The sequence below is a fragment of the Onychostoma macrolepis genome, chromosome 06, assembly GCF_012432095.1.
Source record: "Onychostoma macrolepis isolate SWU-2019 chromosome 06, ASM1243209v1, whole genome shotgun sequence".
NCBI lineage: Eukaryota > Metazoa > Chordata > Actinopteri > Cypriniformes > Cyprinidae > Onychostoma > Onychostoma macrolepis.
Window position 1 is genome coordinate 20,105,030 of NC_081160.1, and position 17,906 is coordinate 20,122,935.

Consider the following 17,906-nt stretch of genomic DNA (forward strand, 5'->3'; position numbering starts at 1 on the left):
TAAAAAACCTTGAGCATTTACGATGCTGATGACCGTTGAAATGCGTCATCAGTCTTGAGAAAAGTGTCCACACAGGAAAAACTTATGCTTTAATCAAAAGAGACATAAATAGTATTCATAACATGAACAATCCCCTTGAGTAACCTGGGATTAAGTGCATTGATCAAGGGCACAGTGCTGAAGGCACAACGCAGGTACATGCATGATGCAGCATTCAGTAACCCGCCATGAGCATTTAGCCACTAAACCATATCACCCCATTAGGAAAACCGATTAGACGAAACAGGAACCGCACAATGCCTAGTTATCCAGCATGCTGTTGAAAAGGAGGTTGGATCAGGAGCAAGTGCAAGAGCACTCTAACATCATAACCTTACCTCCACAAGAAGGGGTTGGCACTGGGGGCAAGGACAGGGGCGGACGCAGGCCCCTCGGGTCCACCCGGGGACGGGAGGATGAGAGCAGAGGGGGAGGTGGTAGGGGAGAGGAGATGCTGCAGGAGGCTGCTGTTGCCATGACAACGGTACTGAGCAGTTGGCCAGATTCTTTTAAGTGAATACGGCAAGAGAGGAGAGCAAGGAGTAATGTGAGTAGTTAAAAAAAAAAAAGAAAAGCTTTGAGTGTTTGTCCTTGTGAAGGGCAAGGAAAGGTAGGACAACCTATGGCAGTTCATAAACATGACCAAGGCAAAGGCTTGATATCACACTGTCAAAGATTCTGTCTCAGTGTATGTCCAGACCTCAAACACAGTGTGAATTAAACTCTTCCTACCTCTCAGTTCCATGTCTACAGACTCCAAGAAAGCATGTGGTAAAACAAGATCCTGTTTTGAGCTGTTTGTATGACAGTCAGTTGCCCTGGTATTCCTGAGAGATGCTGCTGACAGGCTGTTTCAGCAGTTCAGTACACGCACACTCAAGCTAAAGCTGGTTGGCACTAGGATAGGATGACAGTTCTGTCAAGCAGAGAGAAAGGAGAGACACCATTCTCCTACATCAAAACTTCCACAAAATGGGACATACATAGTTGGGGGACAGGATCTTGTTTTCCATCACTGCACCCGGTAGCTGTTAGTCTGGGGTAGAAATAACACTCAACACACAGGATGTGTTCTTCCTTTTAAACAGCTAGACAGAGCAAGACTTGGGAATAACAAGGGAAAAGAAAGGGAACGGGACAAGGACATGGCCTGGCCCTGACTCGAATCTTGGTCCCCCCAAGCACAACAGGTCTTTATACATCCATACCACAGTTCTGACTGTAACTGGCAATTTGTATGGTTAATTTAAAACTTCTTCACACTATTTAGGCTTATTCACACAAGAGTGACATTACAACACAATGCAAATAACAAAAAGATTTTCCCACAACAAATCTATTTACTGTCCAAGCCATAAATCTTTGTTTGTTGGCCTAAGGAACTGTTGAATATATGAATGAAGCTAGAATACGATAAATTGGAAAACAGATTTCAGGCAAAATGCAACCCATCACTAAAATATGAACAATATGTTGTCAGTCTACTAAAATGAAATTGTTATAGTGTTATAGTGTGTTAGAGTTATAGTGGCATGACAGAGCAATACAGGAATACATCAAAATGTAAAACAATTATACAGCTAATGATACAGCTGTAAAATAATCATTCCAATTTGTTAGCAATTTTTTTTTTTTTTTTAGTTAACACATTGCTTCCTTTTGCTCTGCTTGCTGATAAGGCATTTATCATATCAATTGTAGTTTCAAACACACAAAATTTTTTGATTTTTCTGTGGAAAATGTTATATCTTGTTATATAGTTTTTATTTTTATTTTTTATTATATAACACATCTGCACCTATGCAACATACATACATAAATGTTTCAGGAATCCATATAGATGCATTGTTTTGTTTGACATCTTAGTGTGAACAGCCCTGGTTTCACAGACAGAGTTTAGCTTAAACCAGGACTAGGCATTAGTTAAATTAGGATATTTACGCAGCTTTTATAAAACTTATGTAGCATTTGGACCAATCAGACACACAATTTTTCATTAGATTTAACAAATCAATTAGTCATTAGATTAACAAATAACCACAGACCCCTCATCCAATACACATACTGGGTGCCAATATGTCTGTGAATGACTCCAGGCCCCTGGTTACCATAGTAACCAGAATACCTCAGCCAGACCAGATAAACTTTATGACCTAATGGCATTTATTTTTTTGTAGCTGAGAGTTGATCAACTGTTCAGCTCCGGTTTAGCTTTGGGTAGAACGCAGCACTTGTCATTGTCACTTTTTAGCCAGCCAATGGAGGTGGGATGGGACAATTACTACACCGACCAATCATCCTACTTGTACAACAACTGAACAACAAAAGAGAAGTTAATATTACTGGTTACTGATTTTTTATATTCAGTAACATTCTTCAAAATGATATACTAGTAATACGTTACTATTTTTTTTTTTTTTTTTTACAGTCTATGGGAAAAACGCTGTGCCACCAAAGCGTTTTCAAGCGCCACCAGCTGGCCGTTTTCAGAAGAGCTCCTGTCATTTTTCAGGTGGCTAAAAACACTTTGGTGGACACACGTTATTGAATATTTATTGTTAGCTATATGGCCTATTAGCCTTTTTTGCATTTATGCAATATACTGGAGCCAAACTTGAGAAAGTGAACCAGAATATTCTGCGTTCCTGGACACAAAATTAGCGTAGCTGTAGTCATAGGCGGGGATTATGCTAATTGCGAATGAGCGTGCATGAGCGCCCTATTTACGAATGATTGGAATTCATTAACATAACATGTTTTACTATCAAATCGTAAGTTTGTGAAGCGTTTATGAATCCAGAGGAGAGTTTTCGGGAAGGTCAGTTTTACAGGCGAATTACTCATAATTTACTCCTATATTTACGAATGTTTCATGAATGAGGCCCATTGTGTATATTATTACTGTTCTTGTATATGTTCTTTTGTGCTATATACTGTTTTATGCATGCTTATGATAGATCACTAGTTAATATCACTCACTTATACCATGTTTGGTCTCTATCAATTCGTCTTTGGATGATCTGATCTAGAGTGAATATTACATGTTGATACCCATGCAACATATTAGTGTCCTAAGAATCTTTAGTAGTTTTTGCATTAACCCCAGGCAAAATACATATGCAAATTATCATGTTCAGAGACAAAGAGTTGTGAACTTTCCCTCCAAAAGTTAAAGTCACCTTTGGCTCTTTGACTCCCCAGAGGTGTGACCTCTATATCAGATAAAGCTCTCACATCAGTGACCCGCCTGCCAGTTTTGCGGTTCTTTTAGATCCTAAGAGGATGAGGAGGATGTGAGCTCCTCAGCAACCCTTAAGTTTTGCGCCAGGCCTTGTGGCCTTGACTTTCCATTCAACCAAAGATCCTCGGATCTCTCTCTTAGCTCTTTTTCACTTTCTACCTGAGAAGAAACTCCCAATCACTATCAAGTGATGACATCTTTGGAAATCATCACTCTTCAACCCGGAAGAACGTGATCGCGAGTCCAAAACCTTCAAACCATCAAGACTTTCATCTGAGACTGCATCCGGACATTCGTCAAAGACAAAGGCAATGCAAGTATCGCACATTTAACTAAACGAAACAGTGGTTTAGTATATGCTATAGACCACGTTATAAATGGCACTGATGGTTTTTACTCAAGTGGTTAACTGACTCTTTCCATAACTGCATTCTCTGGTTTCTCTATTGGCTTCATTCATCCACTTTAGCTCCCCTTTGTATGTACGCGTGAGTGTATGTATGCATGTATGTTTGTTTGTTAGACTAGTTTGTGTTGTTAAGTGTTTAGTTAATAAAACTCTTGTGCACAAATTACATGAGTTTCTGATTCTGCCTTGCAAATTAATGTCCCTTTACGATTTTTGATCCTTACTTCATGCTCTAATGCATTAATACTTAGGAAAGTATTTTCTGTGGCCACGAGAATATCCTTTCTTAGAGTTGATATGAACTTACACTGAATGTTCGCTGGACCAACAGACTAGATTATGGCAATTTAATTCCGCTACAGTTACTACTGGCGGCTGATATAAATAATTGTAATTAATCATAATTAATTGTAATTATTTATGTACATTTCCCTTTTGAGCTAATTTGCTACAATGCCTAAGAAAAAACAAACAAACAAACAAATCTTGAGACAAAGCAATGGCACTGACATATTTTAAGATATGTCAGTGCAAGTTATTTTCAGTTGAGAAAATATGCATTTTAGTCTGAGGCTGATGATACACTGGGCAACTTTCTGAGCAATGTTGCCGAGCAACGGGCAACCATAGGGCCCATGACCGATCTAAAGTATACAGATAGAATTTGTTACCCATTCTCAACGGGAAAGTGGCCAAGCAACATTGTTCGAAAAAAAGTTGTCTGGCAAAATTGCTAAAAAAAATTGCCTCGTGTATCATCAGCCTGAGACTAACCTTAAGCCTTGTTTTTGAAACCAAGGGTTAATGTTATAAAAAACTAAATGGATAAAAACTAACCAAGTTCTAAATCCTAAGAGAAACTCAGTCTGGAATTGAAATTATACCACCATGCTAGACTAAAACTTGGTTTTCAGGCAACAGGGAGCTGTTTCAGCCAGCCAAGACACAGATGTGCTCCCAGAGTGGAGTGGGGTAAAAGAAGGGGTAAAAGAAGCTGACCTGGCAAAAGCTGGCCTTTGACATGACTGAATCATGCACAAACACACACAAACTCTGCTGAGTAAAGACTTCCCTTTGCTTGAGTCTTTCTGCTGTTCTGATGGGTTGTGTTTGGAGGCTGTAAACTGAGCTACACACTGTGGCTGTCAATCAACCAGATTAGAGCTAGAAATTCAGCCACCACTCAGAGCAAGAGGGGAAAGCAGGTATCGTGTTCCCAGACAGACTGAGAGAGGGAGAAAGAGGAAACCCAGTGCTTAACCGTCAAGGAGGTCTGTTTGTATAAAGCTAATGCTGTGGTCATGTTTAGAAACCTCAATGGATAAAGTTCATGCATTAAAAAAATGAGTGACAGTTAGCTGGACTCAAGTAAAGAATAAGGAAAGAATTAAGCTTCTGTAAACAAACACAAGCAAAATTTGTGGGCTTATACCAGGGCTGCATGATTAATCAAAATAAAATTGAAATTGGGATATGGCTTAGTGTGCATATCAAATAGCAGATGCTGCGATTTAAATAAATGAATATACTGTATGTGCTGCATGTTTTAAAGTGATGCAAGGCAATGTTTTCTTTTACATGTGAGTAGCTCATGATCCAGGGATTTCAGTGTCTCAGAGTGGCTTGGTTTGCAGTAAATTATGCTCAACATCAACTCATCTGCTCTGAGTCGCTTATTAAATGCTTTCCTTACACGTAATGAGAAGTGTTTATAAACCAGCTACTGTCAACAAAAGAAAAGCTTTAAGAGCTCCCTGCAGCTTTTTGCCAAAATTAAAAATGATGGTTTAACATTTGAAATCAGAGAAATTAAGACAGTTATAAATATTAGTACTGTATTTTCACAGATGAACTTTAAAATTAAATTATTATTATTTTATTTTAGTACTAACAAAACAATAAAAAAAAATGTAATGTTCATATTTATAAATATACATTTTGCGTACAATTCTGCCAAATTGTGCAGCCCTACAAACAAGCTTAGCAAACCTCGAGGTTGTTATTTTTTTCTTATTTTGTTATCAGAAAAAAAAAAAGAAATCGCAATTAAATTTTTTCCCTCAAATCGTGCAGCCCTACCACAAGATCTAAATCAACTCTTACTGTAAGTGCAGGTTGGGGGCTCCAAGTCTTTCCTTTCTTTTCTTCATATTCACGAGTAAAACAGCTGGATATGCAACAAAGTCTTTTACTCAGAAGTGAAACTGGAAAGCGTCTCCAGTGACAGGTTTATCACGGTTGCAAAAGCACAACATTGCATACTGTAAAAGCCTGCTACCAAACTATCAGCTCTGATTATGAAAGTTTCAGCAATTCCAGCCATATTTCCTTTATCTTCATCAGAACCATCAACTGTCAGATCACGATATGCATTCAAGTCTCAGCTTGTCCACGGCCAGAGTAAATATCCACTTCTGTGTGAACTGAGGCCATGACAGAATTTGTTGTTAAACGACAATCCTCTAAAGCTGTGTCCAGGAGCGTTCTGTCTATCTGAGGGCTGTGAAGTACCATGACACGAAAAGAGAATGTGAAGAGCGTGACAATCTAAATTAAAGACAAATTAGAAGAAGCTTCACCCTCCTCCGAACTCGACTGATAGTGTGTGTGTGTGTGTGTGTGTATATATGTTGGCAAGACAGTCAGAGACACACAAAAACACCGAGTAATGAGGGAGAGGGCATTCTCATGATATCACAAGACCCTGGGGGAGGTGCAGCTGTTACCCCTGCCTCACACCGGCCCATCTCTGTACACACAGTTCTGGGAACCAAGAGAATATCAGTGTCCTATCCACTGTTCCCAGGCGAATGCTTCTGGCTAAATGTAGCCCCAAGGAGACAATAGGCAGGATCAAAGTGCAGAGAAACACCAACAAAAGCTTTAAGCCTGACCAATTCAACATTGACACACACTGCTGCAAGAAAGCCTAATACAATTACACTGAGACAAGAGCTACAGCTCTTTGCATATATGCATAAAAGGATAGTTCAGTTATAAAAAAATAAAAAAAAAAAAATTCTGTCATGATTTACTTTTACACTAATTTCACTCCATCACAACATTATAATATACAATATGAATAACTGATATTCAATTTTACATTTACTTAAGATTACATTTCATAGTGTTGATTTTTTCATTTTTTAATTATTAATGTTAATAATAATAGTTGTTGTTTTTATTATTAATAATTTTAATATAAATAATTAATGTTTTTTTTATAGATTACTGGGCATTAGATGACATAAAACATAACCTTATGGTGCTCTTTCATGCTTTGTTGAGCTTGACAAAGTTTTCATAAACACTAACTGTGTGGACAAACGCAGTGTGAACGTTCTGTTAAACATCTCCTTTTGTGTTCCAGAGAATAAAGTCAGTCATACAAGTTTTGACTGACATAAGTGAGAGTAAATAATTACAGAATAAATCATTTAATTTCCTCTTTACAGGGTTCCCACACCAAGTGAAAAGGTGAGATGGAAAAGAAGGAGATATGAGAGGGTGAGTCACAAAGTACCAAAACCCTAAATGAATGAGGGCATGAATGAGTGTAAAATGAGATTTCTCCGACAAACAGTTTGGCTGAATAGAAGATTTGATTTTATTAAGTCCTGTAATCCCGTGGCGGGTGGAACAAACTCTGTGAATCCTCACAACAGCCTGCATTCTGCACACCCCTGCCAGTCACTCTGAGCTATACAAAGGTGACAAAACCCTAAACGTGTATAAGAAAGAACACAACAACGGTTTGCTCATACACTGCCTTTACAGTACTCAATACTACACCAAAATATTGTCTGCCATTCACTAATCACATGATGCTGATAATGTGCTTTCTTGTGATTGGCTGTTAAGAGCACATTCTTTGCTGGCACTGGGTTAAAAATAAATAGAAAGGAAGAAATAGATAGGTGTGTCAGAACAGGAACCGAAATACTCAGCTGTCGGAAAAGGCCTTCAGTAATCTGCCTGTCACTACCAGTCACCTACGACCCCTGTGACTATGGTTGGGTACCGTTCACATTTGAACCGGTACGGTACAGGTACCTGAAATTCGGTACCAGTACCCAACGGTACCTTTTTTTCCCCCGGTACTTTACTCTCTGTGTAATAACAAAAACATTTATTTCAGTTAAAAAAATAAGACCAAAACTCTCAATTTCAACATTTTGAAATTAGTAGGGCCCTACAAATTTTTTTCTTTTTTATCTTCCAGAAATTCTTGTTTTATTTTTTCTGATAATCAAATGAAGGCATGAGACATTTATTTATTTTTAATCAAATGAAAATGAAACCCTTTTATTTTTTGGCAAACAAACAGAGGTTTACTGTTAAAATTAATACATGGTAGAAAAATCGTGTGAATATTCCTTTAAAAAAAGTTTTAATAATTGTATTTTTTCTATAATTAAGTTGTTAATGTGGTTGTAATAATTATTTTTATCATTTAAAATTGTTTTATTTAAATTTGTCAGTAAATGGAATATATAAAGAGGTTCATTATACTGTACAAAAGTAATACAAGAGTAATATATTTCTGTTACATGTTAAACCACACTTTTATTTTGACAGGTTGCCGTGAAGTTTCTGTGTGTATACAGTATGATATGATGCTAGTTTTCTCAAATGAAACGGTAAAATTCTCATGAAGTGACTCTCACAGCCTGTAAGTTCATGTGTTCATGTAGTGAGATGCAGAGTCCAAAAATCACTGCGAGTTCACGTGTGCTTCAGTATTTGTGTAAACAAAACCGCATCTCTGCCATTCATACATACAGAGACTAATGGAACAAGTAGGATTCATATTTAAACCGTCTTTTTGCGTTGTAATATTCACATACACTAGTTCATATCGCGATTCAAAAGTGACAGAGCTTCTTTTATTCATCCAAAAATTTACGAATTCTGTGGCATTCTGCGCTATAGAGTAAATTCCGTTTTTATGAATGGACTCCGCCATCCTGTCCGCGTCTTCGCAGAAACCATACGGCCCTAGAAATGTAAGCACACGTCAGAACATTTCAGTTTGCACTGTGTGTTGTGTTTTACAGAGTTGCAGGGGTGACATCATGTAACAGGGTCTCTCGCTCTCTCTCGTATGCGCCCAAATGCATTCTCAGGTACTGAAATTTGGTACCAAATGATTTAATGTGAATCGATACTCGGTAATACTGATGCAATTCGGTCGGTATCCTTAAAAGTACCGAGTTCGGTACCCAACCCTACCTGTGACCCTGTCCATGTGCAGTAAACAGTGTTGACACTGTGATCTAGTAGGAATGCTAACCCTACTGATACAGCAGTGTGTGAAATATTAAACATGCGGCATTATCAGGCAATATACAGATGTAGGAAGGCTTTAAAGCTAGTCTGAAATGTATGACTGAAAATATATTGGTTTTCTCTAAAGGTTAGTTGAATTTGCTCTAGATAATCAATCATGATTCTGTAATGCTAATCTCACAATTTCAGCAGTGTTGTGTTGAACTGTACATACTTAATATTTCCTTAATATTTACCAATCAAATGGTAAATTAAAGGTAACTGCAACACAATTAATACATAACTGAATTACTCAGTCCTTTAATTCCTTTGTTACTGTATTTAGCTTTCTAGTGTTTAATTAGTGTGCGCATGCAACAATAAAAAATTTCACACAAATGTTTCCTGTATTTCCCCAACCGTACTCTTTTAAAACAGAATTATAACACACATAGTATGTCCCAAAGTGTAATTAATATAGGTGACCTTAACTAAACACCTCTTTGCTGAATGGGCATAGCATCCTCTTCACAACATTTGTAATATGATTTCCCACGGTCTAATTATTCACAATAGACCGTGCATTTCTCTATCCACAAGAAAAATAAGAAATTTGAGCACTTACAAACTGCCTCTTCTGGGAAGACTCAGCTCCTTCTGAAATAAAGAAAGAGAAGAATAAAACATGAATTGTGAATCAAATTCTAAGATGTCTGAGTCACAATTATTACACAAATAGCAGAACTTGTACACTATATCACAGAAACCTAAATTTGATGCAGACTCTAAACCATCCACCAGGTGGCACAATTCAACCACCACAATTCAACTCTGGTCACATTGCATGAGCCATATTTACATAGTTTAACTTGACTAACCTTGATTGAACAGGCTTTTCTCTTTATTACCCAGTGTTATATTCAATATGATTCAACTAATGATTAAGTGAAACAATGGCCTGTATAAAACATCACCCATACTGAAGGCAAAAAAACCCCACTAGATGGCAAAATTGAAGCAATGTTACACACAGCTAGATTTACCTTCGAGCAGTGCATGCCTACTGTTAGCTGGACTGAGAAAAGACAACTGATATCAGGTCCGGAAGACCCACGGGACAGAAAGGACAGACAGAATAAGGCCATTCCATCTGTCGTCCATAGTCAATCTCCTTTCTAGTGTAAATATCCAATGCGCAAACACTTAAATTAAAACACTATGTTTGAGAAACAGAGTGATCTATGAAGATAAAATGTTTAAATAATAATAGTGCTGTTATAGTGACTGTACTGAAGTCAATCAAATATTCACTTTTTCTCCCCATTACAACACTGATGTTAGATGCACATCCCTAAATAGAAATATGTCTGATTAAATTTAAATTGATAAATTTACAATTAGTATTGCTCCAGAGCAATTTTTTCACTCAAATTTTCTATGGAGCCCTTTTAAAATCTCATTTGATGTGTAGAGAGTTAAATCTTTCAATCAAAACAAAATCTGAGCAGCACATTAGCATTCTTGACAGATAAATAGCCAACTCAAACAATGGCTTTTAGACAAGTCATTAAATTCAATTATGGCATGTGTTTACAGGGCCCACCATCCATTAACAGTGTGGGTGTATGGGCAGAGGCCACATGCCGTACTGATCCTTACAGATTCAACTCATTCAGTTACACAAAGCAAGCGTTTGGTAGTGAGCACATTCTGTTGACACCATGTTTTCTTTCATCTGGATTGGCTGTCACTTTCAAATAGCTCAGCATTGAAATCAGAAGTGTACTGTAACAGTGAAATAGAAAAACAATCAATTGCAATTAAATTTATCATATCATCACAGCAGCACCTTAGAAGTGATTTCCATTTTGCTAATCACCATACAGAAAAAAAAAAACTGATGAATAAAACAGGGGTAGGGATATACTGGTTGTAAAAACAAACTAGTAGAAATTAGGTAGCTGGTAGAGCTTTTCAAGTGCACAGTAAGAAAAAAAAATATATGGAAAAATGGATAATGAACTGGCAAAAAAATTACAGTACCTTTCCATGAAATTTATGACCACTTCCTTCATTCCTCAAATAACAATGAGTACAATAAGTAACTCAAAACCAGTACAGAAGATTCCTTCATATTAACAAGATAGATTAGGGCTAAGCTGTATTTTTGTATTGTTTCCTTTGTGGTTATGCAAAACATGGCTAATTTATAATTTGTCTTTATAATATAACTACCTATTAAGTTAAGTTATCTATAACAGCTGTTACACATACACAATACAATACATCTTCCCAAATGTGACCCTGGACCACAAAACCAGTCATAAGTAGCACGGGTGTATTTGTAGCAATAGCCAAAAATACATTGTATGGGTCAAAATTATTGATTTTTCTTTTATGCCAAAAATCATTAGGATATTAAGTAATCAAGTAAATATCTTATGTTCCATGAAGATACTTTGTAAATTTCCTACCATAAATATCTCAAAACTTAATTTTGGATTAGTAATATGCATTGCTGAGGACTTCATTTGGACAGCTTTGAAGGCAATTTTCTCAGCATTTAGATTTTTTCCCATACATCAATGTAAAGCATATTTATTCAGCTTTCAGGTGATGTATAAATCTCAATTTCGAAAAAAATTACCTTTATGACAGGTTTTGTGGTCCAGGGTCACAAATGTGATAACTATGATTTTAATTGTGGCTGTCAATGGATTGTTAAAGACATGTTGGTTCAGAATGATTCTTGTTTCAGTCCAATCTCTGGCTGAGAGTACAACTCATTTCAAGTGCACTTAAAAAAAAAAAAAAAAAAATCCTTCAGCCTCCCACTGAAATCAGCTCTTATTACTGCAGGGATACTGGACAAAAGTGGAGAAAGAACATATTAGACAACAGAACAAATTCAACAGTGTACTGAGCAGGAGAGAAAACAGCAGGTAAAATTATGAGGACAGAGTGAGAGAGTGAGCTGTAGCTGTATTCAGAGCATGTCTGTGAGACATCTGTCTCCCCACATTGGTGGAAGACTGAGCCAGAGAACCTTCACGTCCTCCTGACCCATCTGCAGAATATTAACACAGCAACTTCTCAAAGTGCAGCCTTAGCAAAACACGAGCCTACTTTTTAATTAGCAACTCCACCGAAACCAGCCTGATGCGCCTGGAGGCTTCATATATGGCAGTTTTCCTGCTTTTCATGTCAACTTGAGATCACTTTCCCCTGTGCTGTCAGAAAAAGTGCATCTCTCCTTCTCTCTTGACCTCTGTAGCCATCTCCTCTCTCTCTCTCCATAACAAGCCTGAAGTGCTCATCAGTGCATTCCCACTGCTCTGACTGAACTCAGGTATGGATACATCAGCCTTCAAGCGCTGTAGATGGACTAAATCTTGTTAGCTTGTGTGTGTAAGATGAAGTGAGTATCTACACTCCTTGCTAAATCTGATTAGTTGTGGAGTAAAGCAGCGCTGCCTGATATCTGGATGGTATGTATGTGTGATGGTGTTCAGGGGAACTGAACCCAGCTGCGTTATGAGTGGCAGGAGGGAGAGCGTGCCATAGAAATCTTCATGCCTATTATCTGCAGCTCTGCTCTGAAGACAGAAAAAAAATAAGGCAAAGCCATACTGAGGATGTTTAAAAAAAAAAAAAAACCCAATGTAGACTTTTGAGACAGTACTTTGGAGGCTTCAGAGCACAGCCTAGGTTTTGTTCATCTCGACACTAGCGAGAAGTGCACTGTGATTGTGCAACACAACTAGATACTCTGATTATTATCATTAGAGCTGTCCTTAGATGCCTTTAGCTGTCCGATGCCCCATTCATATTTCAGTAGTTCTACTCCAGACACTTTTCCCTTATTTATCTCTAATAGCATCATTTTAAATTATTTTGAATCATTTTATTGTAAGATTGATTTACTTTTTTCTAATAAATTAATTACATGCACAACTGCAAACGTTTATATCAAAGCAAGTTTGTGATGCTTCTATAAAATTGTCATCCAATAAACAGCAACATCCATTTGGATGAACAAGGAACCGGTATAGAACACAAAGAGCTAGATAAAGCCGTTTGGACAGGACTAGTTTTCTAAATAATATCTAAGTTATAATACCTGAGGTCTGTGATTTCTTGTACCAATTCAGATGGGACTAACAATTCCATGTTTTTTACAGACAGATGTACAGATGTATTTATGTGCATCATGTATGATTTATATGTACGTTTTAATGAAATATGTATTGATATGATTGTAATTTATTATAAATAAACTTATGAAAAACTACCTTACCGAACGCTGATGCTAAAATGGCCAGTGTTAGAAGTTTCCATGATTTGGCTCTCTTTGTTAATTTACTTTTTTTTTTTTCTTTTCTTTTCAGAGACCGTTCAGAAAGAAACGTGCAGTATGTGAAAGAATGGTGCACAAACAGCAGCTCAGGTCCCAAGTGTTGGGACAGTACAGTATCAGCAGTCACAGACATTCAGATGGGATCAGATTTCCCTTCCCTAACCTGAACAACCAACAAAACAAAAACTAAAAAAAATTAAATAAAATAAAAATTTTGGAACAAAGTCATATATAAAGCAGGATAATGTATAGTGAACTGGCCATCATCATCAAAATAAAACCCTTAAATACAGACATTTGTCACAGCAAGACAACCAACCAATTCCACCCTGAAACAATGACTGAGTAACTACACTGTATCTTCTACTTTTCCCTCTGTACTTTGGGAAAAAGTAGATTATGTGTTTCAGTCTCATACAAGTATTTAATATTGAAAAAATAAATGCAATCTGAAGCGCTGAACTCTGTTCTGGCAGGCTGATTACATTAAGGCATATGGAGGGTGGGGTCTGAGGGAGACCAGGGAGCAGTTGCACAAAGCCACACATACACACAACAGCATGCTGGCCAAGGCTCTGTCATTGCCATGGGCTAAAAGGCTAGGCAATGAAATTAGCCAGAGTGACAGTTTGGAGCAGACCCCCTGCTCTCCCACAAAGGCAATCTCCCCAATGGAGCCCATTAATATTTCTTAAGTTCGTCCAGCATGACAGGAAGCCGTAGTGCAGGGAAATGTAATCAGGGAGATGGGCCGAAAGCAGCATCATGCTGTTCAAATGGACTCCTGGAGACAGTTAAAGCCATCAGGAGCTGCAGCAAGATAAGCAGTGTTTACACTGCTTTAAGAGCTTACCGGAGGTGGCAGGTTTCAGGTTTGAGGGAGTTAAACAGTATGTCGCATCAAGATGCTGTGCAATTTCGTTGTAACCTTGGGTAGAGTTGAATCTGATGGGACCGGGTTATCCTGAGCAACAGTTTTATGTTTGACTGACAGCTCTAAATCTCTCCCCGATTAGTGCTGACTTGTGGTGTCGTGCCCTCCAGCATAGATTTCAAGCTAGCAGAGCTAATTACAAAAGCCTCAGAGCTCTTGAGGCTAAGCAGCCATACATTAAGACAAAACACACACTGAACATTGGTTTAGCGTCATTAAGATTCATTACAGGCAGAGTCAGGCTCCACTCACATCAACCTGACCCAGCAAGAGCACAGTGCTCAATAATAAAGCAACAGCAGTGCTAGAAAAGTGAAACAAACCAGAGCTGCTCTGACTGCAGGTCAAAATGCAAATTGGCCCTTGTGACTCCAAACACCAGCCAAGAACAACACCACCCTCTCCTCACATTTCTGTGGATACACTTTATACATATATTAATATACAAATGTTTTAAAAGGTCCAAAAAGTGCATAAATTCTTTAATAATTTAATAAAAACATCTTGCTACATTATTTGAATAATTAGATAATAACATGAGGCAAACAATATTGCTTTGGTCTAATAAGCTAAATTAAATCTATGGTTTTCTATTTCTATTTTTAAGTTTTAAAACATAATTGTTTAAATATATACACTTTTTTAAATGTATATGTGTGAAGTTGAACTAAATTAATTGTTCACACTATCATTCAAAAGTTTGGGTTTTTTTTAATGTCTCTTATTCTCACAAGTCTGCATTTATTTGATTGAGAAAATACAGTAAAAACTGAAATACTGTGCAATAACAACAAAAATATTTTATTTTCTTTAAAAAAAATCTATTGAACAGAAGTATATAAACATTTGTTTTCTTTACAATGAAATTGTGGTAAAAAAAAGCTGGAGACTATACAGCTGTAATTTAACTCCAAGACAAATAAACCCTGGAAACAGACAAACAGAGTGGGATGAGTTATAAGCTGAAGTTTAGTAGAATAAAATGATATATGGTACAGCAGTAGTAACAGGGATGTTTGCCTTAGCGAGCCCTATTTAAAAAAAAAAACGCAGCCACGTGAACTTGATGCATAAAGAACTGATGACAGCTGTCAAAGTGCTGACTTGTCCCAAGCCATGTATAGTGTCCAAAGGCTTCCCGGATGGAAACAGACAGCTCTGGCCAAAAAGTCAGAACTCGCTGGTTCCCTCAAGACCTCACCAGGGACACTGGACAGCCTCTGACAGTGACAGGCTGTGTGCAGGACAGCACTGCAATCACGGCAGCTCTTTCGTTCTTTGAGTGAATTGCTGGCACATTTCCTCAACAAAACATTACAGATGCCGATGGATAAACTTGATGGATACCAATAATGCCCGCTTCTAAAATAGAAAATATGACATCTGTACTGTACATTAAACTGCTGCAACTTCAAACAATTAGGAGATATTTTATATTTAATGCACTGTTGTATGGAGCAGGCCAAAGAAATTTCACAGTGGGCGGTAGTAGAATGAAGCAGAACAAAATGCCCCGCTGCTGTTTGCTTGTTCAAATTAACAAGGAAGAGATAGCTTTTATGGCTTGTAGCTTTATCCAGTCACACCTGGTTAGGACATGGTGTGAGAGAGCAAGATACGAGCACACTGCCACCCCTGGACACGTTGACGCAGTCTTGGCCGATTTCATTACACAGGACTAATGAACTAATTACAGTGGGCCCAGGGGAGGCCTTGCTCCCGGTCTGAGTTTCTGGGGAAAGGACAGAGTTATGGAGCAACAGAAGCGCTGCAGAGAGGAAAACATGCCACTAAAAGCTCAGCAAATATAACCAACAGCTTTGCAGCTGTATAGTAGAGAAATTAAATGTGGAGTGCAAAATTTCTCCATTGCCAGCTATCAAATAATAGGTGTTCAAAAGCAAAACCTGCATTGCAAAATTTTCACCAGCAAATTTTTTTTTGGAGGCTTTTTGTCAGTGTCGGTGTCAGTCATACAATTTAATGCATCCTTGTTGATTAAATACATACAATATAAAGGCAATATGCATGCACAGTAGTAAACCTACATTAGTGTCCCATTGTGAACTCTTAGACAGCGACAAGCTTCCTGCCACTATACTTAAACAATAAAAGGTCAAGAGGGTGTAGTCTAGTGATTGCATGAAGCAGGTCTAAGGCTGTTTAATCATTTCATGGAGCAAATGGGGCGTAGCACTAAGCCTGTCGAGACTAATTGCTTGCAATGAACAAGTAAACGAAAGTGATGGGGTGAGAAAGAGAAAGAGAGGGAAAGGCAAATCAAAGAGTTATATGTACCAGGAGGATATTAATTAACTGGGTCATTGTAACACAGATAGAACAATATACATAAGAAGGAGAATGTGGCGCCTGTGGCAGAGCAGACATCATTATAATGAGTGATTGAAAACTGTTGGGCTGGAACAGAGGATGACGGACTATTGGAAACTGCGCCAAACAACAAAAAACCCAATGATTTTAATATGTTTAGGTTTGCATCGTACAAGTGCAGGATCATTAAGATCTCCATAAGAACATAAAAAAATATTTTTTTCAGAATATGAATGATCTTTGTCCGTGTATTACTCACCATCATAAAATATTGCAGATGGTAACCAAGGTGTTGCTATGCAGTTTCTAACATCTCAGCATTCCCATAGTCATCATTTACAACAGAATGCATGGAATAGACTGATCGCAGTTGCGTATGAGAGAACAGTGTGTTTCATTTGGGTTGTAGCTCATTCATATTAATTGAAGTTGGTGCTGGGAGTATGTAGGACAGGAAGATGGCTGAGGCGGGGCCACAGGGAAGAGGTTTAGGAGAGGGAAAGAGTGAATAAAAGAACAGGGGGAGGGCAAGCGGAAGGATGCAGAGAGAAATGCTGCGAAACACTTCTGATAGATGCAGCTGCAGATTTTAAGAGATGCCTCCATCATCATCATCATCACATACAAAGACAACTTGGCTGCCGCCAGCCGCCTGTCATACTGCGTGAGGAGGGCTAAAGCGGCACAATTAGCAGTCGTGATATATGAGGATCTCCTCGTGTTGTTGGAAAAGAGCACCAAGTAATTATCCCTACTATTGTGGTACGCTTTTGGCAGAAGAGGACGTCTAGCCCTTAATTCACTCTTTCTGTCTTCTCCTGCGCTCCCTCACTCAGATGCTAATCTAGTGATCAGTCTAGCTATTCACACTGACTATCAAACTGTGGAAATTAAAAAAAAGAACATGAAAAACCCCACTAATCCTAATTAGAATTTGCATATTCAAATTAAATCTACATTCCTCGATGAAATGTCTAAGTGGAGATAATGGAGGGTGAAGAGAAACACAATGCTGTAGTGAAGATTGGCAGGTGTGGTTTTTTTGTTTTTTTTACCTTTGAAGAATTCAAATGCAGTAATGATGTACCAGCATGTCAAGTGGGAAGCGTATTTGGCACTTCTGTTTGACATTTTTGCTTTTACCTTTATTTGAACTTTAGCGCTTTATGCTATCGGCAGCACTGTTTTCTCTACAGATCATTTTGCATTAGCGTCGAGCTAACAGTACGATGCTCGAGCTACGTTCTGTCAGATCTCTGAAAAGCTCTTCACGTGTAGCAGCAGGCTGTCTTATTGGTATATCTCGCCAGCTGCGATATTCAAAGAG

The 17,906-nt window shown here is 37.9% G+C and overlaps 1 protein-coding gene across 10 annotated transcripts in view; it reads right to left on the reverse strand.

Annotated features, from left to right (window-relative positions):
- mast2 (microtubule associated serine/threonine kinase 2) overlaps positions 1–17,906 on the reverse strand; it is a 152,718-nt gene that overhangs the window by 56,395 nt on the left and 78,417 nt on the right. For 8 of the 10 annotated variants that reach the window (XM_058778095.1, XM_058778093.1, XM_058778094.1 and 5 more), the window contains one exon: positions 9,583–9,614. In XM_058778095.1, coding sequence (XP_058634078.1) covers positions 9,583–9,614 — 32 coding nt within the window. Of the gene's footprint in view, positions 1–377; positions 8,470–9,582; positions 9,615–17,906 lie in introns of those variants that run through there. The other 2 variants (XM_058778101.1, XM_058778100.1) reach the window with 2 other exon arrangements.